This window comes from Pavona decussata, unplaced genomic scaffold (genome assembly GCF_977016875.1).
Source record: "Pavona decussata unplaced genomic scaffold, jaPavDecu1.1 SCAFFOLD_134, whole genome shotgun sequence".
Classification (NCBI taxonomy): Eukaryota; Metazoa; Cnidaria; class Anthozoa; order Scleractinia; family Agariciidae; genus Pavona; species Pavona decussata.
Window position 1 is genome coordinate 758,768 of NW_028145547.1, and position 12,234 is coordinate 771,001.

At 38.8% G+C, this 12,234-nt stretch overlaps 1 protein-coding gene across 1 annotated transcript; it reads left to right on the forward strand.

The window, feature by feature from the left end:
• Positions 1-515: 515 nt before the first annotated feature.
• Positions 516-6,821, forward strand: LOC146467591 (actin-related protein 6-like). The gene is made up of 10 exons (XM_085125502.1): positions 516-567; positions 1,021-1,060; positions 1,320-1,378; positions 2,539-2,617; positions 3,311-3,355; positions 3,946-4,009; positions 4,167-4,226; positions 5,085-5,160; positions 5,630-5,692; positions 6,130-6,821. Exons 3-10 carry the CDS (start codon positions 1,365-1,367, stop codon positions 6,260-6,262), a joined length of 534 nt encoding a protein of 177 aa, XP_084981628.1. The 5' UTR covers positions 516-567; positions 1,021-1,060; positions 1,320-1,364; the 3' UTR covers positions 6,263-6,821.
• Positions 6,822-12,234: the final 5,413 nt, after the last annotated feature.

Consider the following 12,234-nt stretch of genomic DNA (forward strand, 5'->3'; position numbering starts at 1 on the left):
TATTCCAACCAATATATAGGCATGACCTTTGGAGCCTGTTGTCAGAGTGAACTTCACCTTTGTTTTTTAAATACCACATAACGCTGCACATAAGCCCTCGGTTTTTGGTTTTATCAATCACAGTTTCTGTAAAAACTAACTCCCTTATCTATTGGATAAACAGAGTACATAACTCTGTTGGTGATGGCAAATTTTGTGTGAAGTCAAGATGTGCTATCTAAGGGTTGTAATGGGTTAAGAAACCAATCAGATAGTTATGTACAGATTCCCAAGATAAATCATATGGCATTTGCACATGATTATCAATAACATCATACAGACGTCTCTCCAATCCCATGTTTTTTTTTAATAGTATCCATGGGCAGCTTTGCACAAGTTAAATTTGGCATAATAAATTATAATCGGAAAAATTTTGATACTATTTGTAGGACACTGTCCTTTAAGTCCCTTTACCATGATTACATGAACACTGTTGCAGTTGTGACTCTTCCTTTCTTCTTTATTTCTACGGATTAATGTTGGTGGTAAATTGTTAACAAATCATCTAAAGGAAATCATATCTTACAGGTAAAGAAATGCTGTATCAAACCTTACCTTTCTCAACATATAAGACAAGAACCTTTTCAAATTTGCCCATATTTTCATTTACAATCTTGGACAAAACTAATTGAGGAAATGCAAATTGTGCTCATAAACTCAGTCTCCCTTTAAGGAAAAAAACCCAAGTGAAGAGTAGTAAACCTTCACTTCCCCGCCCCTCCTTTCCCCTCACACAGTGTTGCTTTGAAGGTTGATACTGAAGAAAAGTCTGAGTGGGTAATCATCTGACCGACACTGATGAGGGGAAGGGGAGGGGGGGGGGGTATCACTGTAGTGGTGGAATTTGTTGGTCAACAAATGTTTCTTAACAGTTTTGTCCAAGATTGTAGCTATATTACTGCAAACTATAGTCATAAAGCTTTTAGCAAATGTAGCACTTATAAAATCTATTATAATATATTTTGCTTTGTCAACGTGCAGGCAGTTACACGTCTTAGATGAAACTTATGTGCTGAATCAGGTAAGGAGAAGTGATTGTTAGAAACATGTTTTTCCTCTCAATCAAACTGAGTACTGTTTTAGTGTATGTGTTGTGGTTTAAAATGTTTTTGATGTTACTTAATGTAATGTTACTCGTGATCTGACAGTTCTAGAGTCATTTTAAATAAGTGTTACAGGTGAGAAGCTCAATGAAACATGTATCTAAAACGTTAACGGCGGTCCTGTGGAGTACACCCACTTTTTACAGAGTCATTCAGTCACTGTAATTGTTTTAACAGGTCAAAGAGGACACTTGTTATGTATCAGATGACTTCTACAGGGACATGAATGCTTCTAAGTAGGTGCAACTACTGATATTAAAATACTGGATATTTCTGACCTAGTAAGGAAACTGTGTTCAGCTTGTCACAAGAATGGGATTATAGGAAAGTCTGAGTCCTTAACAAGAGCCCAGCCTGACTTTTCTTGTACCACTCTCTCTGAGTTAAACTGCAGGGAGGCAAGTTTACTGTGCAGCTACCAAGTATTACTTCACTTCACTTTATTTGTTAAGTGAACCTTGGCTATTGCCAAATAATTTACCCTGCGCATCGGTCCTCGAAAATTACAATTTCCTTGCACTGTATCTCCGTCTCAAAGGCATTTTTAAAAGCTACAGCTTATGTCAATGATTGACTGTGGGAGGCTGTTACAGAGTGTCACAGTTCTCGGAATGAAGCTGAATTTGTAGACATTAGTGCGAGCGTATGGGGGAATGATGTGTCTAGGGTGCATTTGATGAGTTCTAGGTGGTGGTGAAGTCAGGTCATTCTGCAGTAAGGTATAGACACTTGAGTTAAGAGCTCGGTTGAAAAGTATGATGGTGCTCTCTTATCTTCTTTCATTCGGCAATTTCCATCCAAGTTCTGCTAGATAGTTCGTGATAGTGCCTGGTACAAAGTTATAATAGTCAGACTTCACGAAGCGCACCGCACGCCGCTGGACTTTCTCTCGTTCTTGACAGAGGTTAGCAGTGTGTGGCTCCCAAATGACACTTGCATACATGTACTCCAACAGGGGTCACACCAAACCAGAACAGGCAGCTTCCTTGACCCTCGCATTACACAAGGAGAGATTTCTAATTCCGTGGACATATTTACATACACATCACACTCCTGCACACCTTTCTGCCCATCAATAGAATGCCCTATAGGGAGTGCTATAGATCAGTTTAAATACTACATGTAGGTTCATATATGATACACTTACTGCAAGGGTTGGTATTATACCCAAAGATGGTAAAATATACATGCATGGAGTCTGGGTGTCAGTAGTAAATAAATATTAAAGTGCTATTCAGTTTGCCACTCCTGCCAGTAAAAAGTTATGAGGGACAACAGACTTAGCTGTTAAAAACAGGAATCATCACAAAGTATGATAAATGTGTTAAACAGAGGGAAAAACAGTGTGAAATAAATAAAAACAAAAATATCACTACAGTTGTTGCTTTCACTGTAGGTTACGAGGTGCTAAGAATACCGTGGTGCGGGACTATGTGTTACCTGACTACACACATATAAAGAGAGGCTATGTTAAGGTCAGTGGAATAACTTTGAAATTTGTAGATTGTGGTGGGTGAATTTATGACAAAACAACTCTATCTGAAGTGGAGGAGTGATGGTCTAGATAGTGGTCTGTTCAAAGAGTGAATAGCATTATCCAGAAGGTAAGTCACTATCCAGTGAATAAAATAAATATTATTAAAAACTGGATCATTGGTTAATGCTCCATGGGATATTTAATATCCTAAGGATTAGCCATTATACACGTCCTTGAAAAAGCGGTCATTAAGTCATCCTCTTGCCATTCCTACAAAGTGATAATTATAAAACCACTTTAACCAAAGTAATTACTCTGGCCAATCGCAATAGATGAAAACGACACAACGAGCCAATCAGAATGCGAAGCAAATACATGTAACTGGCGCCAAGTGCGGGAAAACAAGAGCTGCCAAAACAGGATTGGTTTTGGTTTTGATTCTCATTGGTTAAGAAATTGGCACGAGTTTTGTTGACCAATCACAGAGCATAATAATGCAAAACCAAAGTATACGAGAAATTGCTTTCAACACTCAATTGAAAACCCATTGCAAGATAGGTAGATTATCCTATTCTTGTTTGTTTGCAACTTGCAAGTTTATTGATCGCTAAAAGTAAAGTATACTGCAATAAGTTGAAGGAACAACTTTTTTGGTAATGAGGTGGTTATTAACTTTTGTTGTTATTTGCAGTCAACAACGGAAATGTTGCTTGGATTGAAAAAAGAAAATGAGCAGGTTTGTATGATTGCCTTATGTTCAAAGTGCAAGTTCCCTATAGGCTTATATGATTAACCATGAGTATTTTTAACAAACCAGTAGTAAACCCAGTACTTCATAGAAGGAGAAGAGGGAGCAAAAAGGGGTGCAAGGATTGAGTTAGTTTCAGAAAAAAATGGGGAAGGAGGTTGGGGGACAGGGCAAGTCCCCCTCCTAGCTTTGCCCCTGCAGACCTCGGGGAAGGTAACAAACATGCAGCCATTTCTGCAATAAGCAAGGGAGGGCTGTGGGAAAGAGGTATGTGTATATGAAGGTGTAAGACACTCATACTCACATTTTACTCTGTAATTTCTCTTGGCACCATCAGGTTTCCTTCATTATCAATTCTGTTTCCCAGCCTTGGCTTATCCACGTTCCATAGCTTCCTTCTCCCTTACCATTGGAAGAACCACAATCGGACTGAACTTAAGTAACATGGTGTCCAACTTGCTGGATGACTTTGTTACATATCTACTGTGATGCCAAAGTGATGGAGTATTTCAGGGTATATTGGGGGCTTTTGTAAGTTTCAAGGTTGATTGGCCCTAAATATAATTGTGCTTTCATAGATTCTAAGGATGAACAATGAGAGATTTGCTGTTCCTGAGCTACTGTTTCGTCCGTCTGATATAGGTAAGCTTATAATCAAGTTTTGCACTTTACAGTAACGTTTTACCTGCCATTGTTTGTAATGTCACTTACTTGTCTTTATTCGTCCAAGTTTCGGACTTATTGCTGTCACTTTGGTTAACAAGGTTTGTTAATTTCAATTCTTGCATGTACGTTTTAGGAATTCAAGAAATGGGAATACCAGAGGCAATCACTCACGCAATAGATCAGCTGCCGACTGGTAGGTGTCTTTAAGTTTTAGCTGAAGCGAGAATCCTTATTGTGCCAAGTCGAGATGGCAGGGTTAATTGTTTTTTCAACCAAAGTAGAGGGAGAAAATAAACAAATCCACTTTCGGGTAACACCTCATCATGACACCTCAACACTGCTAGCCGTTCAAATGCAATAATCCTCCAGGTTTGTTTTATATAAGGCTGAATCTATTTTTTGGCAGCATCTATTAAGCGTTTCTACACTTGATACAAGAAAAGCTGTTAAACTCTCAACGCTAAAGCTTGCTAAAACCACTTGATAGCTCACTAAATAGCTCAAAAGCTACCTGATTTTTTTTGTCAATTAATGTAAACTGTTTTAGTGGTTGAAGTTTTTGTTGTTGTAAACTCTTGCCCACCCGAATGCTTTTGTATTATTTTTGTCTTCTCTGCTTTCCTCGCAAATCGTACATTTGTGAAATGCCTTAGCTGCTGTCGTAACTGGTGTTGACATCAAATTCTACTACAGTATATTTCATGTTATTCTCCAAAGGATTCAAAACAACAGAGAGATTTAGAATCGCGTTTACGGCAAACGGCAAACGTGAGATTCGTGTTTGTGTTTTCTCCATGAAAAAGATGTGAATGTACAGAACAATTCTGGCCTTTGATGCTGAGGCAAAACTATATGTACTCAATTTTACTGAGAAACTGAAAACAGCGAGCGGCAGATGTAGGATAAACATGGTCACGTGGTTATTTCTGCTGTTTGCATTGAACCGGCGTAATTCTAAATCTGTCTAATGTGATTTGATGGAAACATCAGCGCTAACTCTCTAATGCAAGGGCAGCCATTGCTGACACTTGTTTCTCTTTCTTGCTTTCAGAAATGCAGCCCCACTGTTATATGAACATATTGTTAACTGGAGGAAATGCTCTTTTCCCTGGAATGAAAGAAAGAGTGTAAGGAATTCTTCCTTATAGAGATTTAATTCCTTCTAAAGGGCTAAATTATGTCAAACAGATCTGATTTGACAACCTTCCTTTGGCTTGCTGTTGTTTAACAAATAAATAAATGAATAAATAAATAAATAAATAAATAAATAAATACATAAATAAATAAATAAATGTTGCCATATCTTCGCAGTAAGAAGTGAAATACAATATGTTTACATTAATTTCTTGCTTTTATCCAAATCAGTCTTTTACTCAGCTTTTCTAAGGGTGTTCTCCAAGTACTGGTTTGTTTTTCTTAAAGTATCCGTGATACCGTTGTCGTTGTTGTTGTTACTGATGTATCTACTTTTTTTGAGTTTGTGGTACGACACTGACAATGATTTAGCTCTGAGGATGTCGTAAATTTCCCTCTCCATGGTTTCACAATATCTGTTTAGTTTTCCTTACCTAACCTTACTTTGTCCTCATGGTTTAGGTTTTCTGAACTTCGATCTCTCGCTCCTTGTGATGTAGACGTCACCCTTCATTGTCCCCCAAGGTGGGTCATCATTCAGTCAAGTTAAAATAATGTACTTATAATTCAACAGAGTTCTGTTTGCGTTGGATAGATATTGCGCACCTCGGTAAAACTTTGAAACAGTTATTCGTTTTGCTAGTAGACTGCAAGCAGTCGTACTTTCTTCCTCAGAGCACGCGCGCAAATTATGCAAATTAGAAAAGTGAACAAGGAGGGATTGGCTTTACCGCTCGCTAGAAATCGCGCGCGCGTGACTGAACTTAGGAGAAGAAGGAGACTGCTCGCAGTCTATATTGCTAGCGAAATTCAAAATGACTTGCAACGATTTTAGAAGCTTAACACTAAACATAACATCAGAAATTGGAACAAATTCACTCAAAATTGGTAATGGCTTTCTTTTTTCGTAATTTGCGTGCCAAATATTGATCAACATTCCATTAAATTGTGTTTATTTAAAGGCCCATAACGCACGCCTGGGAAGGCGGAGTTGCCTTGTCCAAGACAGACGTGTTTCTGAATAAGATGTGCGTGACCAAAGCGGAGTACGATGAACATGGCAAGAACATTTGTAGAGAGAAATTCGACTCTTGACAACGTCACCATGCTCTTGAGCTCACATGCGCACGCCCGTGGTTTGTGCTGCTTGTACGACTTGGATGTACATTATTGTCACTACTAAAGTAAAGATCTGCGTGTCCGCGTTGGAGAGAAGTATGTTAGATTGAAGCAAAACATATTCGAATGTTTCAGCCTCAGTTGCCCAAGGCCACCTAAGTGCCTGCATATTGGATCGACGTCCTAATCCTATTACCACTGAGGGTACTCAAGCTCAGCCAAGGAAAAACTCAAGAGTGAACAGTACCAATGGAGCGCTCTGCTGCTGAATAGGTTTCCCTTGAATGGACAAAGTTAAGGTTCGTTTTTTTCTCCCGCAAACTTAAACGTTAGAATGACCTTGTATGTCATAATGAACATTGGAATATAAAGGTCCTGCTCAACGACTTTCATTTGAATTGTCACGCCACAGGATTTCATGCACTCGAACATTTGAACCACCTTGAATAGCTTTGTAAACAGCATCGCAGGAAAGGGCTGCCCAACGGCTTTCATTTGAATTGTCGTACAACATAATAAACAACACCAAAAGTAAGTGCTCCTCAATGTGGCTTTCGTTTGAATGGCTACCTTACAAGACTAAAGGTTTCACATGTTGATTATCCAGAGCCATTGTGTCGGCACGTAAAGTCACGCGATCGCAAACATTTGGTCCTCGAACATGTGTGGGTGTCACGCGTCACACGACGGGTCTGTACACAGAAGCGTTTTGTGACGCGTGAATTGGCAAGGAATTGTTTTCGTTTTCTTTTGTTAGTTTGTCTGCTTTTTTGCTGGTGTTGCTAGGCGACTGAAGCAGTTTCAAAGCCCCAAACTTTTTCTTTTTTTTCTTTTGCACACTTCTCTTCCGTCTTCCTTTAATATACCGAGCTCCAAATCGAGCAAACTCTTGCACCGCTTTGTACAAGACTCTATGTTTATACATTTTAATATGGTGCAATCGAATATGAAAAGGCGTAGCATGACAAAAATGCTGCCACAGCGTGAACGTCGCGTCAGCCAGAAACTTTGCTGAAAATGTTCTTGGAGAAATTAGCCGATAGTAAATATCTCAGTCGGTCAAATTGTCATTCTCTTTTATGATTATAATAATCTTTATTAACATATTCCATTTACAAGTTATTATTATTATTATTATTATTATTATTATTATTATTATTATTATTATTATTATTATTATTACTAAGAGTTCTTTTCAGAAAAGAAAGAAAGGAAGAAACGGAGAATCACAAGTTTTGTTCACCATACATAAATCCATGTTCACACTAAAGCCACTCACGCACACATTGATAATAAATTCCTTTATGAGAGGAGGGGATATAGTCCACCGTGTTTGAAAGAAATTCACTTTTACATTCTGCAGACTACTATAACTTTGTGCTTTATATTTCGCTTAACCTTGGCTCTCAATCCATGTAGTTTTATAAGTTTCTTATCTCTTCTATAGACCAGCATATAAACTTTTGCAATGATGAGAAAATTTAATCAATCAAGTGAAGGGGTTTGTCTTGCATTGATAGGTGAACTTTTTCATTGGTATAAAGTTGGTGCCAATATAACTCAAAGTCCGACCAGAAACACTTTGAATATGGACAATAATGAATGAAATATCTTTAATGTTTCTGGCTCAGAGGATAGAATGTTCATGCATGTAAGTCATTCAACCACTTTGAGATAGAATCTAATTATACTGAATTGGAGCGTTAAAATTTCTTTAGGTTTTCTTTGAACCATAGAGATTTTAGGCGTCGAGGGTCTCCAAAATGTTGATACCTCTAACACAACAGGAATTTTACAATAACTGTCCAAATTCCCGCGCGCTGATTGGCTCGTAGCTATTGTCTATAAGAGTACGGACAATAAAAATGACGTCAGATGTAACGCGCGCGCTTTCTCAGCGAAAAAAAATAGCCACTTCCGCTCGTACTTTTTCCATGTTATTGTAAAAAACAAATCGGTGGCAGTTTTCTATGGTCTATACTCTTATAGACCATAAAATGACGCCATAAAATGTCCAAAACTTGGCAGTGAAACCACTCGCCTGCGGCTCGTGGTTCCACTTGAGTTTTGAACATTTTATGACGTCATTTTATGGTCTATAAGAGTATAGACCATAGAAAACTGCCATCGATTTGTTAAATGAACAATTGAAAATCGGTGTTTTTCTCAAGTTCTGAAAATTCTATGAGAGTTCTCTTTGAAAATTTCCCCACCTTTCGCTTCTGGAGGCCTGAAATCGAGTTTCTACGATAACTTTGCGTGTTGCTGATCAACCCCTTTTTCCGTTGAGGGGATACTCCCTTATTTGGCCTTCATGGGGACGTACCGCCGGACATTGTACAGTTTTTTCCCTCTGTTCTGAACAGAGTATACAATTTTATGCGAATCTCTCTTATACAGTGTCTGATCCGGTCGGATCCTGTCCTAAGCACGGTGAAGTTGCACGATTGACGTCGTAAGATGTTGTTTTTCAGTATAATGCAATCATACTGAAATCAAACGTGTTGTCCTACACAGGTATTTGGGATTTTTTTTTTTTGTTCTATTAAAACAGGGTCACGGTTTGAACCCCCCAGAGGCACCTCTATACCCAAACATGGGTCAAGTCTTCCACTGGCCAACGAATTGTGCACAAGGGTGGGAGCTTTTCAACTGAATCAGGTCTATGACACTGGGGATGGTCCCGCGTTGTTTGAACTAATCAAGTTAGAAGTGTAATTAGATGACCTTCTAGTTCCGTAAAGTTGCTATGAAATCTGCTTACCACGGTGCGTGATGGCAGAAAATTAGAATTATTTTTCCTTTTTTAAATTTTGCATTAATTAGAAAACTCAACGTAGAATTTTTTCAGATCAGTAAACTAGAACTTGTGCTAGCCTTTTGTTAAACTGATATCTACCTGCTTTGTTGTTGTTGTTGTTGTTGTTGTTGTTGTTGTTGTATGTTTTGTTTTTGTAGAATTTTGCAGAGCTTAAATATCGTTTTGTCCAATAGAATTCTAGAAATGTTTCTTATGTTCTTTAATTTCACTTATGATGTAATCCTGCGACTTGATCCATCTTAGTCATAAATAATGATGCGTTGTGAAGTGTTATTTGGCTACATATTAAAGTTTACGCTGGAACCAAGTGCCGTCTGTTCTATTCGTCTCGGAGATTTTATTTGCCGGTTGTAGCAGATCTCAGCTGCTCTCCGCAGCCGAGGAGGGCTTTCCCCCCAGATTTAGAAATGGAATAATAAGACATCGCGTCTTAGCTAGCCCGGCCATGGGCACTACCTCAACAGGTAGTACTCAGGCATCGACTGGTCCTTGACACGGGCATTGGTCCAGCGCTTTTTCCCCATGCCTCCCTGAAATACAATAAATAAAAAAATACAATAAATAAAATGGCAGGCGACAAATGGATGAATGAGGAAACAATTGCTCCGTGGGCACCAAGGTCTGAACAACATCCTTTTCATTGTCCTCACCGGCTCCTAGTCTGAACAGGGCCTTAGTGATTTAAGCCAAGCTGGTGGTCTGGACAATGTGTCTATAAAAATGTTGGTCAAATCGCCCCAAAGGCAAATTACCCTGAATATCCAGCCCCCTAACAATAACAGTGCTCGAAATTAGTGGTCGTCCGGCCATCCAAGTCAACTAAAATGTTTATCGGGTAACCAATTTTTCAGTTAAATGTAAGGGTTAGTCGTCCAAGAAGAAACCTCTTCATACGGACAACCAAGATATATCGATCAAACATAGCTAAACATCAACAACCATATGCACAGTAGTGAGTACTTACTTTTCGATTATATCCGACAGAACAAATATTCGCTTGGTTGGAAAAATTTTAGACCTTTACCTACACATGTAGCTTAAGGCTTTTGTCTTCTTTTATCTCAGTTTCCTTCTTGAACGAAAGCAACTTCTTAAACTTAAGGGGCGGACCATTAAAAATCACGGGGGGGATAAAAATTTTTTAGTGGGCGAATTTTGTTTTTTAAGTCCGATTTGTCTGCATGTATTAGTTTTTTCGACGTGGAAGCTCTGCACGATTTTTTTTTCGACAGAACTTCTTTTGATATTAAAGGCATGCAAAGCTTCGCACAGTTGAATTACAGTACCGCTCAAGCCGGTGACAGTCTCTTTGGAGTCTCGATTTTCGCGAAATTCGAGTATCGCGATTACTAGAAAGAAATAAGCTACTAAAGGTATCGCACCTCATTCGTCTTGACCATTACACGATTACAAGATGACAATTAGTGTTTTCTGTCGGAATATGTTGTTTTTTTAGCGCGTTCGTGTTTAAAGTGCCAGTGGGGTCCAGCATTACGGCTTCACAAATACTTTAATTTAACCATAACAAGGCACGTGCCCGACAACGCGCATGGCTAAGCAATATCAACAGTACTTTCATCGTCTGTACTGAATGTTTAGATAACTGAAAATATTTGTCGTTATGGATCTTTATACATACCCCACCCCACCCCCCCCCCCCCCCATCCCTCCCCTTGATCCTTCTGCATCAAGTTGACATCTCCCCATTTCTTGATGTCATGGTCTCCTTCAAAGATGGCTTCATAGAAACTGAACTGTACACTAAACCTACATGCAAACACCAGTATTTTTTTATTCTTTCCTGTCATCGTACTCACAAAACCCACATAATTTTGCTCTTCGCTTCCCCCTTCCCCGGCGTCCCGTCATTGCCTTCGCCGGCAACTGCTTTAACAATAACACTTAAGAAAAAGGGAATCGCGTGAACTTATGGATTACCTCGCTAATCTGGGTTGTGTCTTATAATTCTTAAAACACAAATACATCGAGATTCTGACATTTCTTGCAACAGCGCACTTAAAAGCAAACTTAAGAAAAAGACTGCGACTGTCCCTTTCGATATTATACAGAATCCCGGTCTGGTTAACATCTCTCACATGCCTTACAAACATTCCACTCTACATTACTCGTCTGACCGTTGTAAAATCTCTTTTCAGTAATGTCCACTTAGGTAAGGAGTAATCCCTTGGTGAAGGACGCGCGAGTGCACGCGGAAATCGCTTACTGCGAGAAGAGGCGACGCGCAGTAGGAAGGCATTTGTGTTAACCCGTACTAAACAGCAAATTTCAATTAAAAAAAGAAAGGCAATCAGGCTTGTCTGACCGTTCTCAACGCCATCAGAATAACTTGCGTTTTACTTGAGGGCAGAGCCGAACGACACTTTAGAGGATATAAATAAAACGCTTGAAAACAAGAAAAAAAAAAAAAATGATCACAACGCGCTCAGAAGGTTTTTTTTTTTGTAATATACAATAAATATTTCTCCTCGGCTCACATAATTGTTTTAAGTTATGATCAATTCAGGAGACTGCCGCTTATTGGAGCAGATAATTTCCTGGAACAATTGTCCGTGCACATTCTTGCACCAAATTGATCGTGCATGTTTGTTTATATAAGTTTAAAAGGTCATTAAAATAACAGCTACATCCCTACTACAGTCTAGGTCTGCTTACAGAGCTATCTCAACTATTTTATATTTTAGAAACCTAAAAACTCAATGCAAGTAACAGATGATGATTTATTTTGTTCGGAACGAACTCTAGGTTTTCTGAAACAATAAGTTAAACTTAATGCCTTTGGCTATGGACTGCTATGGACTGCGTGGAAGTCCAACTTGGAAAAGCTGGACCAATGATTTGAAGCTCTTCTCATGTGTCTTGGAAAATCGCTCAAATTGGTTACGGTTTTTGTGTAATGGTTTCTTTACTTTGTAAATATTATTTCCTATATTTTTCTCGGGTTCTGAGAGCATTGCGTGTACGAAAATTAGTGTATTGTTTTTGTTTCAACACAGGTTTGACCCAAACCCTGCGACTTCGCCCCTTTTAATGGCTGGCAAAAATCCACCATAGAATTGCAGATTCAGTCTAGCGTAGAGGGCCACGTAATAAGCGTTAAATCATATCT